The 22,753-nt window shown below is 42.0% G+C and overlaps 1 protein-coding gene across 9 annotated transcripts in view; it reads left to right on the top strand.

Annotated features, from left to right (window-relative positions):
- Positions 1 to 22,753, top strand: part of DOCK11 (dedicator of cytokinesis 11) — a 179,246-nt gene that overhangs the window by 58,884 nt on the left and 97,609 nt on the right. For 8 of the 9 annotated variants that reach the window (XM_057495238.1, XM_057495235.1, XM_057495232.1 and 5 more), the window contains exons 7-14: positions 4,830 to 4,964; positions 7,186 to 7,363; positions 7,758 to 7,837; positions 9,390 to 9,473; positions 12,893 to 13,033; positions 14,190 to 14,402; positions 19,369 to 19,491; positions 20,955 to 21,037. In XM_057495238.1, coding sequence (XP_057351221.1) covers positions 4,830 to 4,964; positions 7,186 to 7,363; positions 7,758 to 7,837; positions 9,390 to 9,473; positions 12,893 to 13,033; positions 14,190 to 14,402; positions 19,369 to 19,491; positions 20,955 to 21,037 — 1,037 coding nt within the window. The remainder of the gene's footprint in view (positions 1 to 4,829; positions 4,965 to 7,185; positions 7,364 to 7,757; positions 7,838 to 9,389; positions 9,474 to 12,892; positions 13,034 to 14,189; positions 14,403 to 19,368; positions 19,492 to 20,954; positions 21,038 to 22,753) is intronic. The other variant, XM_057495237.1, reaches the window with a different exon arrangement.

The following is a 22,753-nucleotide window of genomic DNA, read 5'->3' as shown; positions in this document are numbered from 1 at the left end:
TCTGTGCCTCAGTTTCTCTGTAACACAGAGATGATAATAATAATTACCACACAAAGTTATTTATGAGGATTGAAAGGTACGATATGAGGAAAGTACTTAGCCAGGGACTATAATGTAGTAAGCACCCCACAGATGAGGGCAGTGGTTATTTTACATTAGTAGGACTGTGGGAGCATATTGAGTGCCTGATCAGGCACGTGAGCTTTACCATGTGGGTAATTTGCGGTCATTGGCAATCTGAGCAGGGGCATGACATGTAGAAATAAAGCTGACCAAATAATTTGTCTGTAATGAGAAGGTGGATTGTAGACCCTTCCTGCTAGACTTTGCTTCAAGCTCAGTAGTTAAAAAAATCTCCAGTACTCAGATATGGTGGAATTACTTAAGAAAAGCTATAGGATTTTTAACCGGTTTCCCGGAGAGTAGACCTATGTGATATAGTGAAACCTGATAGGAATGTAAAATGATATGGTGGAGAGAGATGAGTTCTATATTAGGTTGCCAACCTACTGGTAGGGATTCTTCAGCAGGACGAAGTTCCTGACATGCTGGTGTAATTAACTGCAACTCGGTTTTCTGATAAGCCATGGGGTTCTCTTCCCTATCGTTTCTTTCGTCTTTGCTTAGAAACAGCTCCGAGACCCAGTATGTCTCTTGCTCCTGCTTTCTCCTTTTCCTTGCTTCCTCTTTTTTTTTTTTTTTCTGCTCTGAGACATTAAACAAGTAAGTTTCCCCCACCCCGTTTCTACATTGCTCCTGGCTTACCTGCTTTGCTAAATAGCCTTTAGGGCATTCCTTCTCAGGGCTGCTGTTTCATGTAATTTAGCAGTAAATAACTACTCTCTAGGTAAACAAGTCTTGGGATTTATTATATAAAATGATACATGGCTCTCCTAATTTGAGGATATTAGGTGCTCAAAGCTTCCTGCCTTCGATGTTTGGTTCAACTGAGTTGACAAAAGGCCTTTCTTTGTTCCTGCTCCAGAAAGGGTCATGCAGTAAATATTCAAAAGGTTGTCCTCCAGACAGCTGAGGACCTTCAGGAGACTTGGCAGGACCTGATCCCAGAGAATTCTCTCCTTGGCTTCCTCTCTGTTTGATTCTTCTGGGTGGTCTGAGTGCGCCACTTACCACTTATCGGGATCCATGCTTCTCACTAAGGTGGGGAGTTTTCAGCTGTGTTCACCATGTAGGGGAACAAATAGGAGGAGGAGGAGGAGGAATATAGTCATTACAGAGAAATACCAGTCTTGATGAAACTGCGAGACCGTCTGACCTGGAGAATGAATTACTCTTTCATTCATCACTTGTTTTATAAAGTTTTCTTGAGTCCAGGCACTGTTCTGGGTACTAGGGATACAACAGTGAATGAGACATGGACGGTAACAATCTAAAAGAGACAGACAGCAAATAAACAGATAGATGAATAAGGTATGTTTGAACAGTGAGTAGTGATTGTGGTCTGAGAAAGATAAAAATGGGGTGCCGTGATGAGGGTGGGGAGCGGTCACAGAAGGCCTCTCAGAGGAAGTGAGATTCAGGCAAAGACCTGAAGGAAGTAAGACAGTGAACTAAGTGGCTATGTGGGGGAAGAGGATTCCGGGCCAAGGGAACAGAAAGTGCAAAGGCCCAAAGGAGCTTACTAAACCAGTGTAGCTGGAGCAGCATCATTAGAAAGTCCAAGAGGTAACGTGAGGCCAGATCCCGGACGTCATCCCAGGCTGTGGTGAGGATTTGGGGTCTTACTCTAACCTTGATGGGAAGCCATTGGAGGGTTTGGGCAAGATTCTCTTTGTCGCCGTCATAGGGTTCTGACTCCAGTCCTACTGATGTGCCCGAGGGAGCTCTTAGCCTCTCAGTTTGACGTCAGGGAAAATGTGGGTAAGGCTGCTGATCCCCAAGTGATGTTAAAATAATTAGCTATTGGTTGTGAAGGACTTGAGGCCTTCAGATGAAAGATACGATGTAATTACCACTGTTGTACATGGCGTAATTCTTTTTGAACTATAGCTGTCTTCTTTTTGAAATTGAAAAACAACAATGTAGACCTGTACCCTAGATAGCAACAGCTTGGAAATCTAAAAAATGTCAGGGAAGTCATGTATCTGATCTCCCTTTTAGTTCCACAGGAGAGTTGTAGGATGTCCCTTTCTTCTTTGAGAGGCACCTTAGAAGATTCTCTTTGTCACTGTCATAGGGTTCTGATTCCAGTTCTACTGATGTTCCCAGAAGTTGAAACCCAACATACAGAACATTAGAATGAGAAGACATCTTCGAGATCTTATAGATCTGTTGTTACAGGGGCAGAGTCTAATTTCAATGGAAATGATTTTTTAAAATAGTTCCTTATGGTACAAACTGTGTGCTTCTAGCCTGTAGGAAATCACTTGGGGAGGACGACTCCAAGCCTCGAAAGGCTGCTGTGTTATTTGTTCAATTTCAGTAAAATATTTGTAGGTCATAAAAGAAACGGCGGGATCAGATCAGATGATCTGTAAGATCATTTTACATGTGAGGAAACAGAGAAGCAGAGTTTTGAAGGCACTTTCCCTGCTGGTGAGCAGGGGTGCTGGACGAGAATCAACGTCATATAACTTACACACATATGCTGCCTTTCCAGATTCATGCACTACCTACCTCAGTGTCACATTTAGACATAATTGCAATGTTATAGGAAGTAACTTACTGTAATTTCAGATCCCTTTCCGTCTCTACTTGTAATGATGTGCTCTGCTGATCTTGGAAGTGGTGGCTGCCACACAATGTCTCTGCTTGGTGAGGCATCTGTACATGAAAAAAATTTCACAGAGTATATAATTTGACTCTGTGCCGTGAATGTTTTTGCTCTGTGTTTCCCCTTCCTTTGGCCCTCTCTTTTTTCCTGGCTAGAGATGCTGTGAGTGGATTCTACAAACTGTAGCACTGAATCTATAAACTTTGAGTTTTAGATTGGATCATAGTTCAGGTTCTAATCTGGTTGTAATTTTTTCAAATTAATTTTTGTTTGGAAAGTATTTTAATTTTTGTCATGTTTAATTATTGTGATTTTTAAAAGTGGTGTTTTGTGCACGTGAAATTGACTCAGTAGGGGATTTTAGGTCTTCTGGTTCCATTTTAATAACAGATGTGAACCACTGTCATGCAAATAAGAAAACATATATATATATATATATATATTTTTTATATATATATATATAAAATCACCATTATGATTAACATTTTCCTTGTATATGATATCTAGACTTCTTCAGTTATAGCTCCAGTAAACTTAAATGTAGGTGAATCAAATATGAGAATATATATATGTATTTTCATAGTATGAGATCACACACACACTCACCCACCCTGTTTCTATACCTTTGCATCTGAATGTAGCAACAGTTTACTTGATTGGCATTGAAAAACAAAGCGGCATTTTTTTGCTTGGACTCCTTCTGTTGATAGCATATAGCCCACATGGCTACTCCCTGAAATAAAAGCAATAGCATTTACCAGTCTAACCTGTTGTTTCGTTCCTTACACTAGTATATTTTATCATTCATTCCAAAATCATTGATATTTAAACAAGTCAAAAATAGTTACAAGCACATAATTTCTTTTTACTGCTTTTCCTATAGAGAAATACCCCTTAACGTTTCCGCATTTTGCCTACATTATGGAGAGAGAAACTGTTGATATTTCATGTACTTTTCCAGAAGTTAAGTAGTTTTCAAGACACTTCTTGCCAGATAATACTCTTTCCATAATTAAAAGTTCTTGAAAGAGTCAGAGATCATACTAGGTAATCGGATGGGTGATTTAAAATGGCCTGCTGAAATCTTAAAGCCAACTTCTGTAAGGCAGGAAGCATAGGGAAGTATTTTCTCAGTAACCAAGAGTTGCTTTCCTAGTCTCTATTCCCATTCCCACCCTGAAATTTTAGATCCATCATCCTGGGGAATTTTACTGTATAGAACAAGTGCCTGACACAGCGTGTAGCTTGTGGCTTATTGAAAGAAGCAGAGATTCATAGGAACTCTGAATCCCAACCCCCTGCCTTTTTTTTTTTTTTTTTTTGTAGATAATTATTTTTTTCCCCCTGCCTTTTTAAACCTGCTTCATCAGGTCGAAGACTCTTTAAGGGAGAATAAAGGGGCAGCGTGAATGAACCAGATTGTCTTCCTCCTTTTCCCCTTGGGAATAATGGGTTTCGCTGTGAATTGTAGCAACAAGCTACTCCTTAACTTGTGAATCTTGCATTTCAAATGGATGGCACAAACCTATCGGGCCTATTGACTCAAATCTCAGCATTCAGGGCGTTCAGCAACTACTGATTCTCAGTGTTGCCCTGTGAATGTATTATAAGCTGGACTTGGCAGAAGCAGGAGCACTGGAACGCAGAGGTGAGTATGGTATGGGCAGGCAGGCGAGCAGTGAACATACAATGGAGGAGTGTGTGTGTGTATGTGTGAACATATTTTTATATTCATGCTTGGATTTGTGGTGATGCGAATGAAATGGTAAGAATCCTGTCACGGTTTGCAATGTAAATGGGAAAAGGATGCCTTAGTGAAATGGATAGTAAACCAGATAGAAAAATGCTTTATAAACTTTGAAGTGTTAAAACTTCTCTAGATATTTAACTGAGAGTAAATCACTTGACTTCATATTCTCCATCTTAAAAGAAAATGCAAGTAATTATAATTCCTGGTGACTTCTCGAGAGTTGTCTGAAGATTGTCCAGATATAATGCCTGTGGCGAGCCTTTCAAGGTTTTCAGTTCAAAGAAAACTATTGAAGTGGAATGTATACGTAGCAGATAAATTATTGCTGATTTTTCTCCACCATAGGTATTCAAGAGACGGTATTTTTACTTAACTCAACTTCCTGATGGTTCATATATTCTCAATTCCTATAAAGATGAGAAAAATTCAAAAGAATCTAAAGGTTGCATCTACTTGGACGCCTGCATTGACGTTGTTCAGGTAGGGCTATAGAAAGAATCTTTCTTTTCCTTTCTCGAAGATGTTTATTGGCTGACTATCAAGAACCTCAGCATTTTTCTGTCTTGGTTAATGGCATCTCCATCCACCAGAAACTTTCGTACTAGGAACCTCAGAATCCTCTTCAGTGCCCCGTTCGTGTTCTGTGCTAGCAGTCAAGTGTTCATGGTCCTTGGGTATCTGGCTCTAAAGTGCCTCTTGAAATCTCGTACCTTCTCCCCATTCTTGCTGCCACTCCTCCCGTTTTCCCTTTTATTCTCTCTTGCCTAGAGTCTTGCCTTCCTTCCTGACTTCTGATTTGTTGTTCTATGCCTGTCCACCTTCCAAAGACATAGATGAGGTCCTTCACTTGTCTACGCAAACCCTTTGGCTCTTGATTTATTGGCTTGCAGAGCGAGACTGAAAGCTTTTCGTATGGCACTGCAGGCCCGCAGCGATTAAGCCTTACCCTGCTCTCTAACCTCACACATCCCCTCACGCATTTTTGTGCTCTAGTCGCACTAGGCTAAGCACTCCACAGTTTCACATGTATGTGCCTGCCTTATTTTGGTTTCTCTGCTTGTCATAGACTTTCCCCTTCTGTTCCTGTTTGGGCCGTATCTTGTAAGACTCAGCTCGAATGGGCCTTCCGGCATGAAGCGTGTTCGGTTTTCTTCCTCACTCTCAGGCCCTCTGAATGGAAACAAATGCTACCTCTTTGCTGTTTCCTATCATAGAACTGAATCACACTCTGAATTTGTGGTTAATTCTGCACATTCCTTTTAGGGTTATAGGGATGATGTCTTATTCAAGTCTGTGTCCCCTGTAATAATTAGCCGTGGTGTGTACACAGTAAGGGCTTCACAGATGTTTCCTTATTTGCATTACTGAGGGGGCGTGACCAAAGATGGGCTGGAAACAGAAGGCAGAGAGGTGATCTAATAGGAAGTTGATTGACCAAGAGGTGGGAGCCATCACTATAGAGTCAGGGCGGCGTGGTTGTCTAGAAGGAGCCGTGGGCTGATTAGGAGGCAGTGGATAGATCAGTTCGGCGCCCTCAGCTTACCTGAATCTTAATTTTCAAAACTATAAAGTAGGATTAACAATACCTGTTTACTCTATCAAATGAGATCGTCATGAGGATCAGATGAAAAAGAGTCTTAAAAATAAAAAGATCCGTGTGAATGAAAGGTGCCTTCTTTTTTTAATATATATAGTATATTTCTTGTCTTACCGGAAGAAAGAGGGCATACCCAATTCTCAGAGTTTCTCAGTTAGCTCTAGTGTGTTGACCTTCCCTTCTAGTTCCCAGGCTTTGCTTTCTCTACCTATTTATGATTCTTCCGTCCCAAATATTTGAAAATCTATAAATCTATTACTTGCTGCTGCAGCAGTTTAATTGCATAAGTTACTATGATTTGAAGAGGAGGAGGAGGAACTTCTGTGGTTCTTTCTTGAATAATGATCATGCAGTGGACAATTATTGATTCATGAACTTTTCTTGAAATGAATGCTGAGATATTTGGGAGTGGGGGGAGAGGGCATCATTTGTTTTGTCATGATAGAGAAGGTGGTAATATGAAAATGTGTCATTGTGTTTGAGGAAAGGAGGAGGCTGTTTTTTTTTTTCTCTCATGTGCTAGTATTTCAGGATAGGCCACTTGCATATTTTCTAGTGAGAGCCACCATTTAATGTGAACCAGTTGCAATCTTTTATGCTGCTATGATGCATTTCATGTTATGCATGGTAAAGTGAATTAGGTATCGATATTGCATTTTGTGGTGTGATATAAAGCAAGGACCAGATGTGTTTCAGGTCACATGTAAGCTTGTTTTTAAGGGCTGATTTTGGCAATCTGTAGATACGCAAGGAAAACTGTAAGCAGTGTGGAAATAGTAAAACATTTGCTTATTTTCATGGTGGTAGTTTGATTATCTAAATGTGAAGGATGTCAAAAGGCCCTGAGTGGTAACGCTCACCCAACAGGTAGTAATTTAGGCCAACTTCGTGCATATACCACTCTGCTCAGTACTGAGGGGAATACAAATGTTTGACATGGTCATTTGTCGTCTTGGAATTTCTATTTCTTGTTGAAAGAAGCAGTTCTTTCATGGAAGTATTGACATATGTGCTGAGCTGAGGTTAAAAAACAATCCAACGAGAGACCTAATATTAAAAGGGCAACTAAACTAACTGAACACGTCTTTTCTTTTTTTTTTCTAGTGCCCGAAAATGCGCCGTCATGCTTTTGAACTCAAGATGTTAGATAAGTACAGCCATTATCTGGCTGCTGAAACTGAGCAGGAAATGGAGGAGTGGTTGATAACTTTGAAAAAGATCATTCAGATCAATACGGACAGTTTAGTGCAAGAGAAAAAAGAGACGGTAGAAACAGCACAAGGTCAGAATTTTTAAACAAATCATTACTGAGGTGAAGCCCTTGTCTTAAGTCCATAGGAATGTCCTTTGTGTAGGGTGAATGTAGAACTCTTAATCCTGAAGGTTGACCTACTTCTTCATTAAAAAGGACTATGCAGGTTGATGTATTTTTTTTTTTCAGTTGATGCTTCATGGGCTCTGACACATGAAATATAACCAGACTGAAACGGATAGGGACTTCAGAATGGCAGATTTTCTAAAGCCCATTAAAGTTTTCCTTATGCTTTCGTGATCAAAATTCTTTGCAGTAAATCTAGTAGGAGAGGATGGGGTGGGATTAATGGTTAGGATATTCCTCTTAGGTGATTGGTAATGGTCTGCATGGCTTGGAACATCTGCTTTTAATGAATTTGCAGATGATGAAACTAGCAGCCAAGGAAAAGCCGAGAACATCATGGCCAGTTTGGAAAGGAGCATGCATCCGGAACTGATGAAGGTACATCTTTCTTATGGCAACTTGTCTCCAAGTGAGGCAAAGCAGGATTAGCTATTAAAGTTTTAATGCCGGCTTCCGTTTGGCCATGTGACTTCTAAGTTAAAAACCACAGCAAGGTATTGAAACAGGTTGAGATTGTAACGGAGGTTTACACTCCTAAAGTTGGACTTGTGAGTGCCAACTAACAGTTGAGAAAATCTTAACTTGTTTCCCAAAGGCCAAGAAGTACTTCTAGACTTTCATGACTTTATTTATTTTTTCTGTTACTTCTTACTCAGTTTAATTACTATTTGCCATTTATAAAATAATTATTCTTCATTCAGGGGGCTGTTGATGCAGATTGAACACAATATTCAATCTAATGACTTGTACATGTTGATTTCCTAATCATATTCTTTATATGTAAATTACAGAATACGTAGACATTCTATATATGCCAATACGTATGAATATGTATACAGGTAATTTCATCAGGTAAAGATTTTGGTGAATAGACATCATTTGTGTTAATCACTCTGCCCTTTGCAGTTGGAAGTGAGCCAGTTTTGAAAGTGTAGAGCCCTTTTGCATCCCACTTCTCTGTCCGAGAGAGAGCTTCCACGCGTGGGGAACCAGACCACCTCCATATGCCACCGAGCCAGGCCCTGAAGTCTGTGAGGATAGAGACTCCTTTATTTGGGACCTTGTCTTATGTATCTCTTTGTCTGGCTATTAACTCGTATCCTTTACAGGATCCTTTATTAAACTAGGAAAAGTAAAAAAAAAAAAAATGTGGAGGTGATTGTCCTACTTGTCTTAGTAGGTTACATATTTTACTCTGTGGACTCTGTACTATAATATATTAGAAGGCTATAAGCCATTTATTCATTTAAATCCTTGTTAAACCTATTTACGTTTTTACTCTATTGCTCTTGCTGTACTACTAAGTACACCAGTTTAGAAGCTATTTTTTTCTCCTTTAAATTTACCCTTCTCTAATTTGAACTTCAAAGCTATTTTCCAAAATTTAGGAACAAACTCATGATCCCCTGATCTAAACTTATTATGATAGTGCAGATGCTAACGTATCCCCTCTTGAGTCTTTGTCATTCTAGACTGTACAGCCCATTTTGTTTTTTGCTAACGGAATGAAATGAGAATTGCACATAATATTCCAGTACCTTCTCTCTTGTTTATTTCGCTTCTGTATCCAAAGTCTCTTGGATTCCTTTTTTGTATTACTGTGGGTTGAACAATATTCTTGGTGTTATCAGAGGCACATAGAAAGTATAGGTACCGGATCTGTAAGTTTTCGTGGGTCGTAGTGATAGTGACTGTCGCCCGGCAAGCATTCTTTATTTTTCTTAAGTATATCGAAATGGAGAATAGGAGTATTTTTGAAGCTGTGTCAAATTGCTAGTTTCAAATAAACTAGATATTTAAATGGCATTTAATACCATTTTGAAGGAATTGAAGTAATGTTTGTGTATGTGTGTATGTGTGTGTGTGTGTGTATATATATATATATCTGTATATATATATATATATGTATGTATGTATTTTTAAATTTCAGTATGGAAGAGAAACTGAACAGCTAAACAAACTCAGTAGAGGAGATGGAAGACAGAATCTCTTTTCTTTTGATTCGGAAGTTCAGGTACTAACGATATTTCTTAAAATAATCCTAATCCTAGAATTATTACTTACTCAGATACACAGTAGCTGTGAAATGTTGAATAAAATCACTGATGTTTAGCATCACTGGGCAACATTTGTATTTGTTCGTTTACTTTGAACAGGTAGCTTAACAGCTAGCTGCACTCAGGACTGTCACGTGCACATAGATAGTTTGGGACTGAACATGTTTGTTTTTTTGCCTGTTCTCAATATTCTTTTCCCTTCATCTCAACCCTCAACATGGGTAAAGAACCCTTAAAGATGGTTTCAGTGCTGTTTTAACCCATTAAATGCAATTGTGATCTAGTAGCAGCGAGTATCTGCAGTGTAAAGAACCCCGGGTCATATGAGACGTGTGATTTATTTTCCATTTTTGATGTAAGTCTGTAGAACTGGTAAAATTTTCATGTCTGGCTTTTCAGTGGAAAGCAGAGCAGGGAAGCAGGGAAGTGCAGGTTCACGTGCATGAGTATTTTAACCTCTTCCATGAGAGTTAGGCACCCTTTGTACTAAGATACATGCAGTTAATGTTTAATTTCATGACATTTTCTAATTAAATTGCTGATTCATCTAAAGCAAAAAATTCTACAGTATATAAATATTACAAACATTTTTCCTAACGGTAACGTATCTCAGGAGAAAATGAAATTATTTAGGGAAAGGTGGATTTTCTGTTTTCACTCTTTCTACATGAGACCTCTAACTAAAACTCTTATGGGTTTTTATTTTGAAATAGAAAAGTATGTGTTGTATAACCATTATAGTTTTTGTCTCAGTGAAAATATAAAAATTGGGGGAAGACATTTCGTTTTTTTACTCTTTGCTTCATGTTTTTCTCATTACAGTTTTTTTTAGTCTGAAATGGAAAAAATATACAGTGCATAAAGAACACAGACATTTTTCCTTAGTGAAAATACTATATAAGAAATAAAATTATTTGGGGAAAAGTTTTTTAAATGTTTGGTCTTTTTTCCATAGCAGTAGTATCTTGTTTGTGTAAGTTACGTAATTTTTTTAAAAAGTATATAGCAGACCCTGGGGATGTCAGTCCCGAGGCAGTCAGAAATTTACTCCTTCCAACAAGTCTGAGCCTTGGATTCCACCCCCTCCCTTCTCCGCCCACCAATGATTGGGCTCTTAATTGAACACCTCAGGCTCTTGCATTGTATACAAAGAAACCAACTGACTGGTGGTTGACACTTAATCCAGCATCTTTAAGAAATTTGTGGTGTAGTGTTTTTGTGGTCATGGAACTGAAGTGATACTGTGTTTGAGTTATCAGTGAGCTGTAGTGAGAGAAAAATCACAGCTGCAATGAAACTTGAAGGGCAAAAAACTGAGTTTAATGTTGGTTACGGAAGGCAGTCTCAGCACCAAGAAATCTATGCTGTATGTGTCAACGACCTTTTCTAAGTGATGTGCCGTCCGATGATACCACCCTTCTCTTTGGGCCACAGTTTGACGTTTAGAGAGATGTTTTCTACCGTGGACCTTAGAGCGCAAAGAAAACACTGGCTGACTGCCGGGGATGGATAGCCCCAAGTCTGAGCTCCTGGGGAAGGCCATGTGTCCGTCCCAATATCTGCCCTTGCAGGCCTCAGAAGGGAAAGGATACGGGGCCTGGGGCGGTTTCGTCCAGTTCTCTTCACGTTCCACTCTCCGAGTAAGATAGAGAGGAGAGCAGATAAAGGGGCGGAAATTAGAATTGATCTCCATGGCAGTGACTTGTCTCCGCTCGCTCCACAGATAAGTATCCAAGAGGGAGCTGTCTAGTCCCACACATTTGTATTGCCTTTGTAGATAAATAGACTCAGAGCGGGGAAAAGAATCATGCTTTCAGGTAAGAATATTACACAGGGCCTTTTAAGGAGGATTCTTGTCAGTGATACAGGCTATGTCAGAATGGCTGTAATTACCAGAGACTCTGCAGGCACAACACCTGTTTTGGCTTGAAGAACTTAAGCGATTGAGAGAAATTCTTGCGTTTGTTGGCTTGAGTTTTCTGTATTGGCAGTATATTCTGCTCAGATTCACCTAATCACTTCCTGTCTGCCCTGTCTCTGGTCTTAATGGAAATAGAGTAAGTTGTCCCACTATCTTTACTTTTCCTCCCATTTGTGAACAGCATGTAAGTCTACTCAGAACGAACACAAGCACTCAGATTGCCTGAGTTGTGTGAGCTCAGGAGGATTCTAGGAGTGTCTTTGTGGAGGGGCAGGTTCCTCCCCTGCTGAGAGGAATGCCTTGACTCCCAATATCTTTTTTTAAAACTTAATTATTGCTATTTCAAATTTTTTTTTAAGAAAAAAAATCTGCGTGGCAGCCCGATACATCCCCCAGCTCTGTTAGAAGCTGAGTTCAGTGTTTATCAGTTCCCTAAGCAGACACCTCTCCCTCTGTTCATCATTTAAAAGTAGGTGGTCCCCAGGGTTCCAGCCTTGTCCTGTTTCACGGCCTCGCTGCCACTGACTCCAGAGTGCAGATCTTGAACCCAGACCTTATTTTTCCAACCACTTACTACCATCACCTCAGACTCAACACATCCCACACTGAACTCATCATCTCTACTCACCCTCCCCCATATCTGCTATTATGTGTATTTCACAGCTGAGTTTGTAATGTTACATTCTACTGAATCATCCAAGTTAGAGACCATTGGGTTGTTTTTGATGCCTCCCAAATCCATTCATGTCACTTTTGCGTCCCGCACAGCTCATAAAAGAAACAAAATTCCTACCATCTTAGAACATGTATCTTTGGGGAAGACGAACCATGAACAAGTAAGAAAATACAAAAAAAAAGTAATGTTAGGGAACTAAATCAAGGAGAGAATTATAATTGTCAGAGTGTGCAGTTTTATATAGGAACTTAAGGTCTCTCTGTGGAAATGCAAATTGACTGGAGACTTGAATGAAGTGAAGGGAGTAAGCCATGCATCTACTTGGGGGAGGAGGGGGAGGAAGGTTCCTGGCAGAACAGCAAGTGCAAAGGCACTGAGGTGAGGGTGTACTTGGTGTGCTGGAGAAATGGCCAAGGAAGCCAGTGTGGCTGGAGGAGAGAACAGGGAAGGCAAGAGTGGTAGGAGATGAGGTCAGAGAGGAGTGGGAGTAGGTAGGGTGTCATGCTGTGTAGGGTTTTGTAGACCATCGTGCAGACTTGTGACTTTTCCAATGCCTGAGATCAGAGTCTCATCGTCTCCCTCTAGGATTTCTCTGTCAGTATTTGAACTTTAGTGTAAGAGCTCCACGAAAGCTTGTTGAATGCAAAAATTGAAAAGGTTCATTCAAATGAAGAATAGACAGAAAACTGTTAGATTCTGCAGTTTTGACTGATAGGTCTATGTTAATATGAATTGTGTTTTTTTGGGGGCTCAGTGATTCATATTAATCTGTTTTGTAGAGGTTGGACTTTTCAGGAATTGAACCCGATATAAAGCCATTTGAGGAAAAGTGCAATAAACGTTTCCAAGTAAATTGCCATGATTTAACATTCAATGTCTTGGGTCAAGTTGGAGACAATGCCAAGGGACCGCCCACGAACGTATGTATGACTTCACCTTCCACCTCCCTTAAAACAGTGCATTAAGGAAGCACCCTTGTTTTTTACCGCTGAGAACCAACTTCTGGGATGAAAATTCCATTGCTACATGTTGTAATGAATTTGGCATGGAAGCATTTCCATACACGTCTCTTTCTTTTGCCAAAATATAAATGCGTTTTCATCTTGAGAGGCTTCTTGAGCCTTAGAGTGGGTTCTTAACGTTAAGAGGGACACAGCCCCAGGACCCAGAAAACCCTCAGAATTTGTGAATCCTATGAGAGAATCTGACTTCTTCTGTGAAACTGGCCCATAGCAATGAGAAAGAGGCACCAAAGCCATGCGGGGGTCCAGATGCTGTGATGTTAAGCTAGCCTCACTCGCTGTTCTCACAGAGGGAACTCGTTTGGTTCTGCACAGAAAATTCTAATTATTAGCTGTCGTGGATCATTTGAATTGCTCGGAAGTACTTGAAACTAGAAATACAGAATCTCCAAAGGGTCGTCTTTATTTTTTGGTCCTAGTTTTATCTCTGAACAGTATCCACAGTGATTTTATTTTCCACCACGTAGCTGAAATGTACGAGCAGACTCGCTGTGTGTACAGGGCTAATCTTTATGCCATCTGGCATGAAATTTCTCTTTGTGACCAGCTTTCAAATGCCATCTGTAGAGAGGAATCATGTCTTCCAGAACTGCTGATGGGGCAAAGCTTTTGTCAAGTAATTTGATGTTGACTGATATTAGCTCTTATGAGATGTATAAATCCAGTAAGCCGTATCATAACAGCAGGGAAGATGTATTTCTACTCTAGAACATTGGCATTATTCTTAGGTAATTTCAGTAAACGTATAGAGAATTGAATTGTATTCATGTCACAGATGATGTTCCTTAAATGTACCTTCTGATTTCTGTTCATTTAAAACAAATTTACAACTTGTAAAATTTAACAGAAGTTAAAAGTTGATAGTCTTGTTATTTTAGAATGTTCTTCTTATATGCAGATGAGCCGTAACGCAATTTTAGCTAAATGCTGAACTCAGGAAAGAACTGTAATCACAGAAACTTGAGGAACAAGAGAAGCTGTTTTGTAATTTGTGTCCCTCCTCCCATCGCCCCTAAAAAAAGTCTTAGTTTAAAAATGGTATTTTCCTCCCCAGGTTGAACCGTTTTTTATCAGTCTTGCCTTATTCGATATAAAGAACAATTGTAAGATTTCAGCTGACTTCCACATAGACCTGAACCCCCCATCTGTCCGTGAGATGCTGTGGGGTGCTTCAACCCAACCGGCCAGTGATGGAAATGCAAAAGGTTCCTCACCTGAGTCTGTCATTCATGGAATTGCTGAATCTCACTTACGCTACATAAAGCAGGTAAGCGATGATCTTTTAGCCTTGGTGATATATTCAAAATAAGAACCAGAAGCACCCTAGGATTACGTCAGAGTTTCAGGCCGGTGTCTTCAGGGGCATTCCACCTCTTGTAGGTCTCGGTATAGGTGTTTTCCTGGCGACTGAAGTTGGAGGGCAGAAATGGAAACCAGCAAATAATGCTAGTCATACACTGGTGATGTGACATTTTCAGTGGGGCCATAATGTGAGTCTCAAAGGAAGTATTTTGTGCGATGGAATGCAGATAACAGATACCCCCGCACACACACACATATACCCCCCCTCCCCCGCCACACCCATATGCATACTTCTGAGCAGGGCAATAGGTGCCTGAAAGGCTCACTTCTTTGAAGAAAGACAGAACTGACCCTATAATAACCTCTCATCCCTAATTCCCATTTCCATTATGAGTAGGTAGTTTTAATGACACATAGAGGCTCTTTATAAAAGGAGCTTTGGCTGAAAAGCAAAGGGAGGGGAACTGCTGTGTCACAGCTGAAATGCTGCTTTCTTCAGCCCTGTCTGAGGCAAAGAATCCCCTTTAGAAGGAGCCCAACAGTTCCTGGCCTTTTGACCTCTGGCCAGGCTGGAGGCCATAAGAGGATGGGCAGAGCCGAATTGACGGTCTGCCTTCTAGAGTTTGGCAACTGAAGGGAAACTGGAGTGTGGCAAAGAATGAAAGTGGGAAGAGGCAGATGGGAACAAAGCAGCTCACACTGTGAGATTTGTTTTTCCCGAAATAAAAGCATTCCTCTTTTCTTCTGATTATAAAGGTAAATACACTACTATGTAGAAAATTCAAACAATACAGAAAACATAAAGAAGAAATTAAAAATCACGTCTCGTAGCTGATAATCATTAACCTTTTGGTGAACATCTTTCTAGACATCTCTGTTGTGTATATATAAACACATGTACAGTATGTATACTCTTACAGAAACTGTCATGTTCATGCTGTTTTGTATCGACTGTATTCATTTAACGTCGTGTTCATCCTGTGTCAATGTCTCTGGATCCATTACATTCTTATTAAAGGCTAATATGGTATTCCATTGATTTAGCTAGTCAGGATCTTTCTAATCTTTGGATATCCTAAATGATGCTCCATTGAACATCCCTGCACATATATGTTATTAGCTCCTTTGTTGAATTACCTCCTTAGAGTAAATTCCAAGCACTGGGGTTTTCAGGGTTCAAGATTAGGCTCATTGATACAGGTTGCCGCATGGTACTGGAAGAGTTTAACTTGTGTCGTCACACCTTCTTTGGGCTATGGATCTGTGGTAGCTTTTCCCCCATTAGGGCCCCTTTGTTTGTTACTCAGCCTATCGTCACATACGTGAACATTCCGTTATGACGGTCTTTGCTTCTAACAGAGATTGAGCAAGTACAGTATTTATTGTAAGTATTTGAGAACCTGCTATTGAAATTTTTGGTTTAAAATTTCCCACACAATATCAAGTAAGTCCTTTAAAGCCATGGTGCATTTACTGTCTTACTTCCATGGACTCAGCTTTGTGTTCAGGGCAAGAAGTTTAAATTGTGAATTCAGGTGTCATCCCACTTGTAATCTAGGTCAGGAAGAAAAACCAACCTTTGCTGAGTATCTTCCGTATGCCGGAATTTTCCATCGGTGTCTCGTGTGATTGTCATAGCCTTGTGAAATCGTGTAGTTGTTGCTGTTTTGCAGATGAGGAAACTGCCTGTGAGAGAGGTGAAGTCAGCTGCCCACCGTTTGTAGCCAGTAGTGGTAAAGGCAGGATTTGAAGCTTAGGTCTGCTTGGAAGGACCTCAGTTACCAGTGTGAGGCAGAATGTGTAATCAAGTAAGGAAGTACATAGCACAATGATAGTGGAGGAGTTTGGAACGTGAGGAGGGGTCAGTGGTTGGGAGTTCACTCAGGACTGCATAGAAGGTGTGGGGCTGGAGAGAGGCCTCAGAGGAATAGATGAGGGCTGGAAAGGTGAGAATGCTGGGTTGTGGCCTCCCACAACTTTACCATTTTGCACCCTTTTTCAAATAGACTCAAGATACCGGGAAGTGGTCATTTATTTCAAGTAGTTGAGAATTTTATTTTAAAGAAGTTTTTTTTTTTTTTTTCTTCCTCAACTTCTTCCCATTTAGGATGAGGAGGAAGTACTATGTTGGAGAGAGACTGAGGGTTATTAGCAGATCTGAATACTAATCTCAGCTCATTAGTTTTTCGGCAGTAGTAACAATTTAAGCACTTATTTCTCCCATTGTGTTTCTCTAGGCCCTTTATCTGAGTGAAGTTACAATTCTCACAACACCGTAGTGAAGTAGGTGTAGGTACTGTCGCTGTCCCTGTTCTACGGATGAGGAAATAGGCACAGAGCAGTCAGGTGGCTTGCCTGAGGTCACAGAGCTAATACGATGAGGAACAGGAGCTGAACCTAGGTCTGGCAGTCTCCAAAGCCCAGGTTTTTGCCCCTGTGTGTACTGCTCCCATGTCACCCTAGAGAGGGAGAGATGGCCTAGCTTCCCAGCATTTCCACAAAGGGCTGTCTGGCAGGCCCGACCCTTCCAGCAAGGCTCTTTAAGTGGCAGCGTTATCTTTAGGAAGTGGCAGCTCCCAGGGCCTAGCGCACAGTGAGTTTTGAGGCCATTGTAGGCACTCCCCATCCACGCCTTGGAGTCTTTCATTCCAGGGGCTTCCCGAGAAGCAACAGGGTGGCCACAGGAACAGCAGGAGAAAGTTGGGTCCATTGAGTCGTGCTGCCTCCCTGACACCAGACAGCTACTGTGACCAGTCATTTTACTCTTCACTGCCTGGCAGTTTCATTGCAGATACACTGGCAGAACTCAGACCCCCACTGTCCCCCATGGTCAGACGTTGGATTGGGGTTTTGGGGAAGCCGCCGACTCCTGGGAGTCCACCTCCCTGTGGCTCTGTGGGTTCCCCGCTGAGGGCAGCAGTGGCTGGGGTGGTGAAAGGGTGTGGAGTGTCCCCCGACTGTGCCCCTTCCTGCCATGCCCTGGGGGCTGTGTAAGTGCTGGGGACTGGAGTGGGGGGGACCTGAACCATTCCTTAGAGGGGGGAGAGAGGGCCGTGAAGTGGATAAGAGCCCCCCGTTGTGGGGGGCTGGTGAGAAAAAAGGTCTGGGTCAGAGGCCTTGTCCTGGAGGGCCAGACTCCCGGCCCACACAGGCTTCGTGGGTGCTCTCTGGCTCCGCTTCTGTATTCTGGGGGAGGGAGAGGGCTAGGAGCTGCTGGGACAGGAGGCCAGACAGCCCCAGAGAGTGTCCCCCTGCACTGGAAGCCCTGGTCCGTTAAAAAGCGAACCTCTCTGTGCATCGGCGTCCTTAGGTGTGCCCTGGGCTACAGTGAGCCTGCGCCAAGGTGTGCCAGCCCGGTGCTCGGCGCTGCCCCAGGCCCGCGGCGTCTGCTCAGGACAACTGCTGGTAGGAGCAGCAGTAACCATGATCACAGATGAACAAATGAAAGCAGCTTGCTCTCGTCAGTTGTCAGCTTCCTGAAAATTGTTGACTTCAGTGTGGGGAGATCACCAGGGTACTGGGAATGGGGGAAAATTGGTGCTCAGTGAACACTAGCTGCAGCAATACTCGGTATTACTGTTCTCATCCAGCCTCACTGTGTGAGGTGGCTGCGTGGGCCTCAAGGCCTCAAGGCAGTAAGTAGAGCATGGGCTGTGTAGCCCAGAAGCCCTGGCTCCGGTTTTCTTCACCCACTTACTGCTGCCGAAACCTCTCTAAGCCTCGGTTTCTTATTCTGTAAAATGGGTATAGTGTAGTACCTGCATTCAGTGGGTTTTATGAAGACCAAGTCAGATAATGCCCAAAAGTCATCCAGCAGAGTTAGGTGACAATCGTGAAGGATGAGATCACACTCAAGGTGTGCTGCTCAGCACACTTTCTGCCGCCCACGGCTCCACCTCACAGTACCCCGGAAATCGAGTTCTGTGACCTTGAGATGCTTCGGGCCACTCCAGTAATATCCAGGTACCTCATGGACATTACTTGATTTAATCCATGCAATTCGTTCCTGTCTCCTTCAGAGGCTTCTATCCGGAACAGACGAGATAATGTGTCTGAAATGCTTTGAAAACCGGCATGTACTATCTCAACACAATTGGTACTATACCAAGTAGAAAAATAAAACTTGGTGGAGTCCCAGTGATGGATTTTTCCACTTGAATTCATATGTGGGGAGCTCCTTTGAACAACTAATAACAGATACAACCAACTAACAGACTATTTGGGAGGAGCTGAACTGGACAGGGGCTGATGACACAGTGGTCCTGTAGGCATTCAGAAAAAACTCCCGTAACTTGGGTTGTGTCTAAATCGGTACCCTGAAATTAAGTGTGTGGGAACAAAGTGAGCTTTCAATCCTTTGTCTCCCCTACTTTTCCATTGAAAGCGTCAGGGCTTTTACGGAAAACAAAGGAGTATTTCCTATAGGGATGACTTAGTTTTTATGTTATGCAGAGCAGTAAAGTATTTTCTTCCTTCTTAGCTACCATTAGTATTAACTGAATGTGAGTGAATTGCTCTGGAGTTTCCTGCAGCTACATTTAAAAAATACATATCCCGTTCCACCTGAGCAATGCACTCTTGTTTTCCCACATGCCAATTGAGCCAAACAGTGCACATTACATTAATTAGGTCTAAGAATGCGTGCACCCTGCAAACACAGCCAAATGCAAGAGGCTAAGCAGCAACGGTGACAGCTGCATTTGGGGACTCATAGATCTGAAGCTGGTGACCAAATAGAAAATCCACTTTGAAAAGGAACAAACATCAGGAGCTTTGAAAGAAAATGCTGTCTAATTCCAGGGTCTTGGGACATGATCCTGTGTTGAATATCAGCATTCTATGCTAAACATGCTACCAGGAATCATAAACCAAACAACTGTATCATGATGTGACAAAGAAAAGGCTAAATAATGGAAGGATTTGTTTTCCAGGGAATTTTCTCAGTGACAAATCCACATCCTGAAATTTTCCTAGTTGCAAGAATTGAGAAGGTGCTCCAGGGAAACATTACGCACTGCGCAGAGCCCTACATCAAAAATTCAGACCCAACAAAGGTATTTATGAAGATCGTTTGTGAACATTTCAGCTTATTAATAAGGAATTTGTCTCTCCCTGATATTTAAATGGTATTGTCAATAACCTTTTTAAACAAACTTACTCAGCATGCAGCATATTCTGGAAATACTGTATACTCTGCTAGTATGCATGCTGAAGCTTGGGTATGTCTTTTCTTCCCCTTCTCATTTATGTTCTGTTTACATGACATTTTGATTTCTGCCGGCTTATCAAAATAAGAGCTAAAGGCTTTTAGGCGACATCTGCTCGTTGACACCGTATCCTTGGCAATAGCCCCTCTCTTTACTCCCAGCCCTACGTACAAGCCCTAGAATGTCAGAGCTGGAAGAGAAAAGATGATGATTCAGTCCTGTAGTTCCCAAATGCCAGTCTGTACTCAGATGTACTCCTGTGATAAAATGAGAAAAGAGAAGATAGTGAACGATCATGAAGCTCAGTGTATCCAGTTCGAAGGGTGATCCCTCATTCTGCGATTTCTGTCCTTCGTACTTTTTCAGCGTTACACCTGTCGCTCACGAAGCGCTGGCATATTCAATAATAGGGATTCTTTTCCTGTCTATAATGTCTTCAAAGGGCAACCCTTAAGAGTCGGCAACCTGAATGATCATCCAAATTTCTGGGTCAGGAAACCCGAACTTTTGGGAACGATTGGTCTAATCCTCTCCGCTCATTTTATAAATGGGTAGACTGAGGCCCGGAGAGGGACGGCGCTCCTGGCACAGTTCATTAGCAGCACTCCAGCTGCTGAGTCTTAGGAAGAGTCAGTCTGTTGTACGTGGCATTTGGCTGTGTATCCAAATAGTGTTTATGAAGTGGAAGATGCTGGGGAGACATGTGACTAATTTGGGGGAGAAAACAGTCTCAACAATATATAGATAAAAGCCTCTAGTATTGTGTGTCCCTAGGGATACGCATCCAGCAGCATTTCACAGCCTGTTTAGACTCTATAGGTGGTTAATCTCCTTTGGCATTTGTCCGTGCCTGCTCAGACAGCAGCTCTTGCCCACACTAAACTCATTGCATTGACTCTTGGTCGTTTGGCTTTTATCTTGGGCGTAAAAAAGGTCAGCTGTATCTACAGCAAACTTCTCCCAAGAATGATGCGTGTCTGTTTTCTCATGGATGAAAGGAAATACACGTTAAAACAGCTTAACATTTTCCCAGTAGAGGTCTTTGGTATGAAATGTGCCCTACATCTGTTTTGTCTGCTTCCTGGTATCTTGATGAAGTCTCTGTTGATGAAAAACACAAAACCTTCAAGAAACACTTTGTGCTTGGAAAGTGGGTAACTGACGCATATTGTGTTTTACTTGTAGCTGTCTCTCTTTTGTTCTTCTAGATTTTGACGTTGCCTATCAGTAAGTTGGGGAATTAATTTTTCTGGGTGAGTCCCTGGTAGTTTGAACGTCTATAAGCAAATGTTCTTCTTTTCTGACCCTAGACAGCCCAGAAGGTGTACAGGACAGCTAAGCAAGTGTGTAGCCGCCTTGGACAGTACAGAATGCCCTTTGCTTGGGCTGCCAGGTTTGTACAGATATAATCCTGACTCTTCTGCTCACACTCATAGGTGGAATTGAGGGCTGTTGTCCCCACCAGCAGCATTCAGCAGTCTGTTTCCGACAAGCCAGTTATGCCACGGGACACTTGGGGGGTGTCTGTGATAGCAGTCTGTTCGGGCTGCTGTAACAAACTGTAGCACACTGGGTGGCTTAGACATCAAACATTTATTTTTCACAAATCTGGAGGCTGGAAGTCAGAGATCAAGGTGCCAGCACAGTCGGGTTCGGTGAGGACTCTGTTCCAGGTTTCAGATAGCTGGCTTCTTGTGTCCTCACTTGGTGAGAAGGAAGTGAGCTAGCTCTCTGGCCTCCTAAAAGGGCACTCATCTCACGTGTGAGGGTTCCACTCTCACGAACTAAGCACCCCCCAAAGGCCCCACCTCCTAGTACCATCCCCTTGGGGATTCGATTTCAACATAGGAACTTTGGTGGTGGGGGCCACAAGCGTTCAGTCCCCAACAGGGTATAAGGATTCTTTCTCTCAGAGTGTGCTGTGCATCAAAGACCCTCTTCATTTCTTCATGTCTTGCTTCAGGGAAATTGTCTTTGGGTTGGGTTACTGATTGGGCTGACACCACGTATTTTTATTGCATTTTAAAGCAGAGCTTATTTGCTGAAGTGATGGAAGTTTTTTCCAGAAAACCAGAAACTCTAGTGAATTATGTGCAGTGTGCCCACTGTTTCAGAGTCGGCCCGGTTTACGCTTCGAAAACCCATCCTAGAATGATTCTGGAAAATGTATGAAAAATTAGAAGGCCAAGAATGCCGTTGTTAAGTGCAAGTGTATAATTAGTAGACTCTCTTCCTTCCTGGCGACGTGTTATCCACCACATCCCTTAGGTTACATTATTTTTTTCCCCAAGTCTTGCCAGTCAACACAGAGTGATAACTTACAGTGTGTTTCTTGCTTATTATGCCCCCTTGAAATACAGGTTCACTGGCTTGTTTGTGGCAAGGCCTGTACAGCTAGCTCACTGGAACTTCTGGGGAAAGGGCATCACGTCCTGGGGAATTCAATCAGTTATGTTCAGTGGGTGTTGGGGAGTAGCATAAGGGAGGGAGATTGTAAGTTAATTAGCTCTTCCGTCATTTTCGTTTTTTGGAAGTTCTCAACATGCATGGTATGTTGGTAGATGAAAAGGCACGTTGTCCTTGTTTTGCAGGCTGATAAAAAGGTGAGGTGAATGGCAAAGAGTAGCAGAGGTTGATATGTTTTGGCATTGTAGAAGGTGAACCATAGCTTATAGATACCAGCAAACTTAGTGACGCTCCAGCCTGGAAAGTCAGTTGCTGCCACGGTTGTTACTATTTACTGCTCTTAAGTGCTAATTCTGTACAAGGCAGGGGTCTAAGTACTTTAATGTGTACCTTCTTAAGAGGCGGGTACTTTGATACCCAGTTCAGATGAGGAATGAAGCCATCTCTTCCTTCCTAAATTGTTTTGGATATCACCAGTAGCAGGAACTCACTCTGCGAAGGCTTGGCTGGGATATTTAAAAGTTGTCTCGTAAACCTGGTTACTGAAAATGAAAGAGGTATGCTCAGAAGTAGGAATGGTTAATGTGTAACCGTTGTAAGAAGCTTGCCTGGGAGAACTGCGTTTCTGGCTGGAGCTGCTTCCATTGTGTTAGGTGCTTACACGTTACTTCCTATTTTAGCAGTAAAATAGCTGCTTAAAAAT

The sequence above is a fragment of the Manis pentadactyla genome, chromosome X (assembly GCF_030020395.1).
Source record: "Manis pentadactyla isolate mManPen7 chromosome X, mManPen7.hap1, whole genome shotgun sequence".
Taxonomy (NCBI): Eukaryota; Metazoa; Chordata; class Mammalia; order Pholidota; family Manidae; genus Manis; species Manis pentadactyla.
Note: the sequence above shows the minus strand (reverse complement) of the source record. Positions and strands in the feature narration are given on the sequence as shown.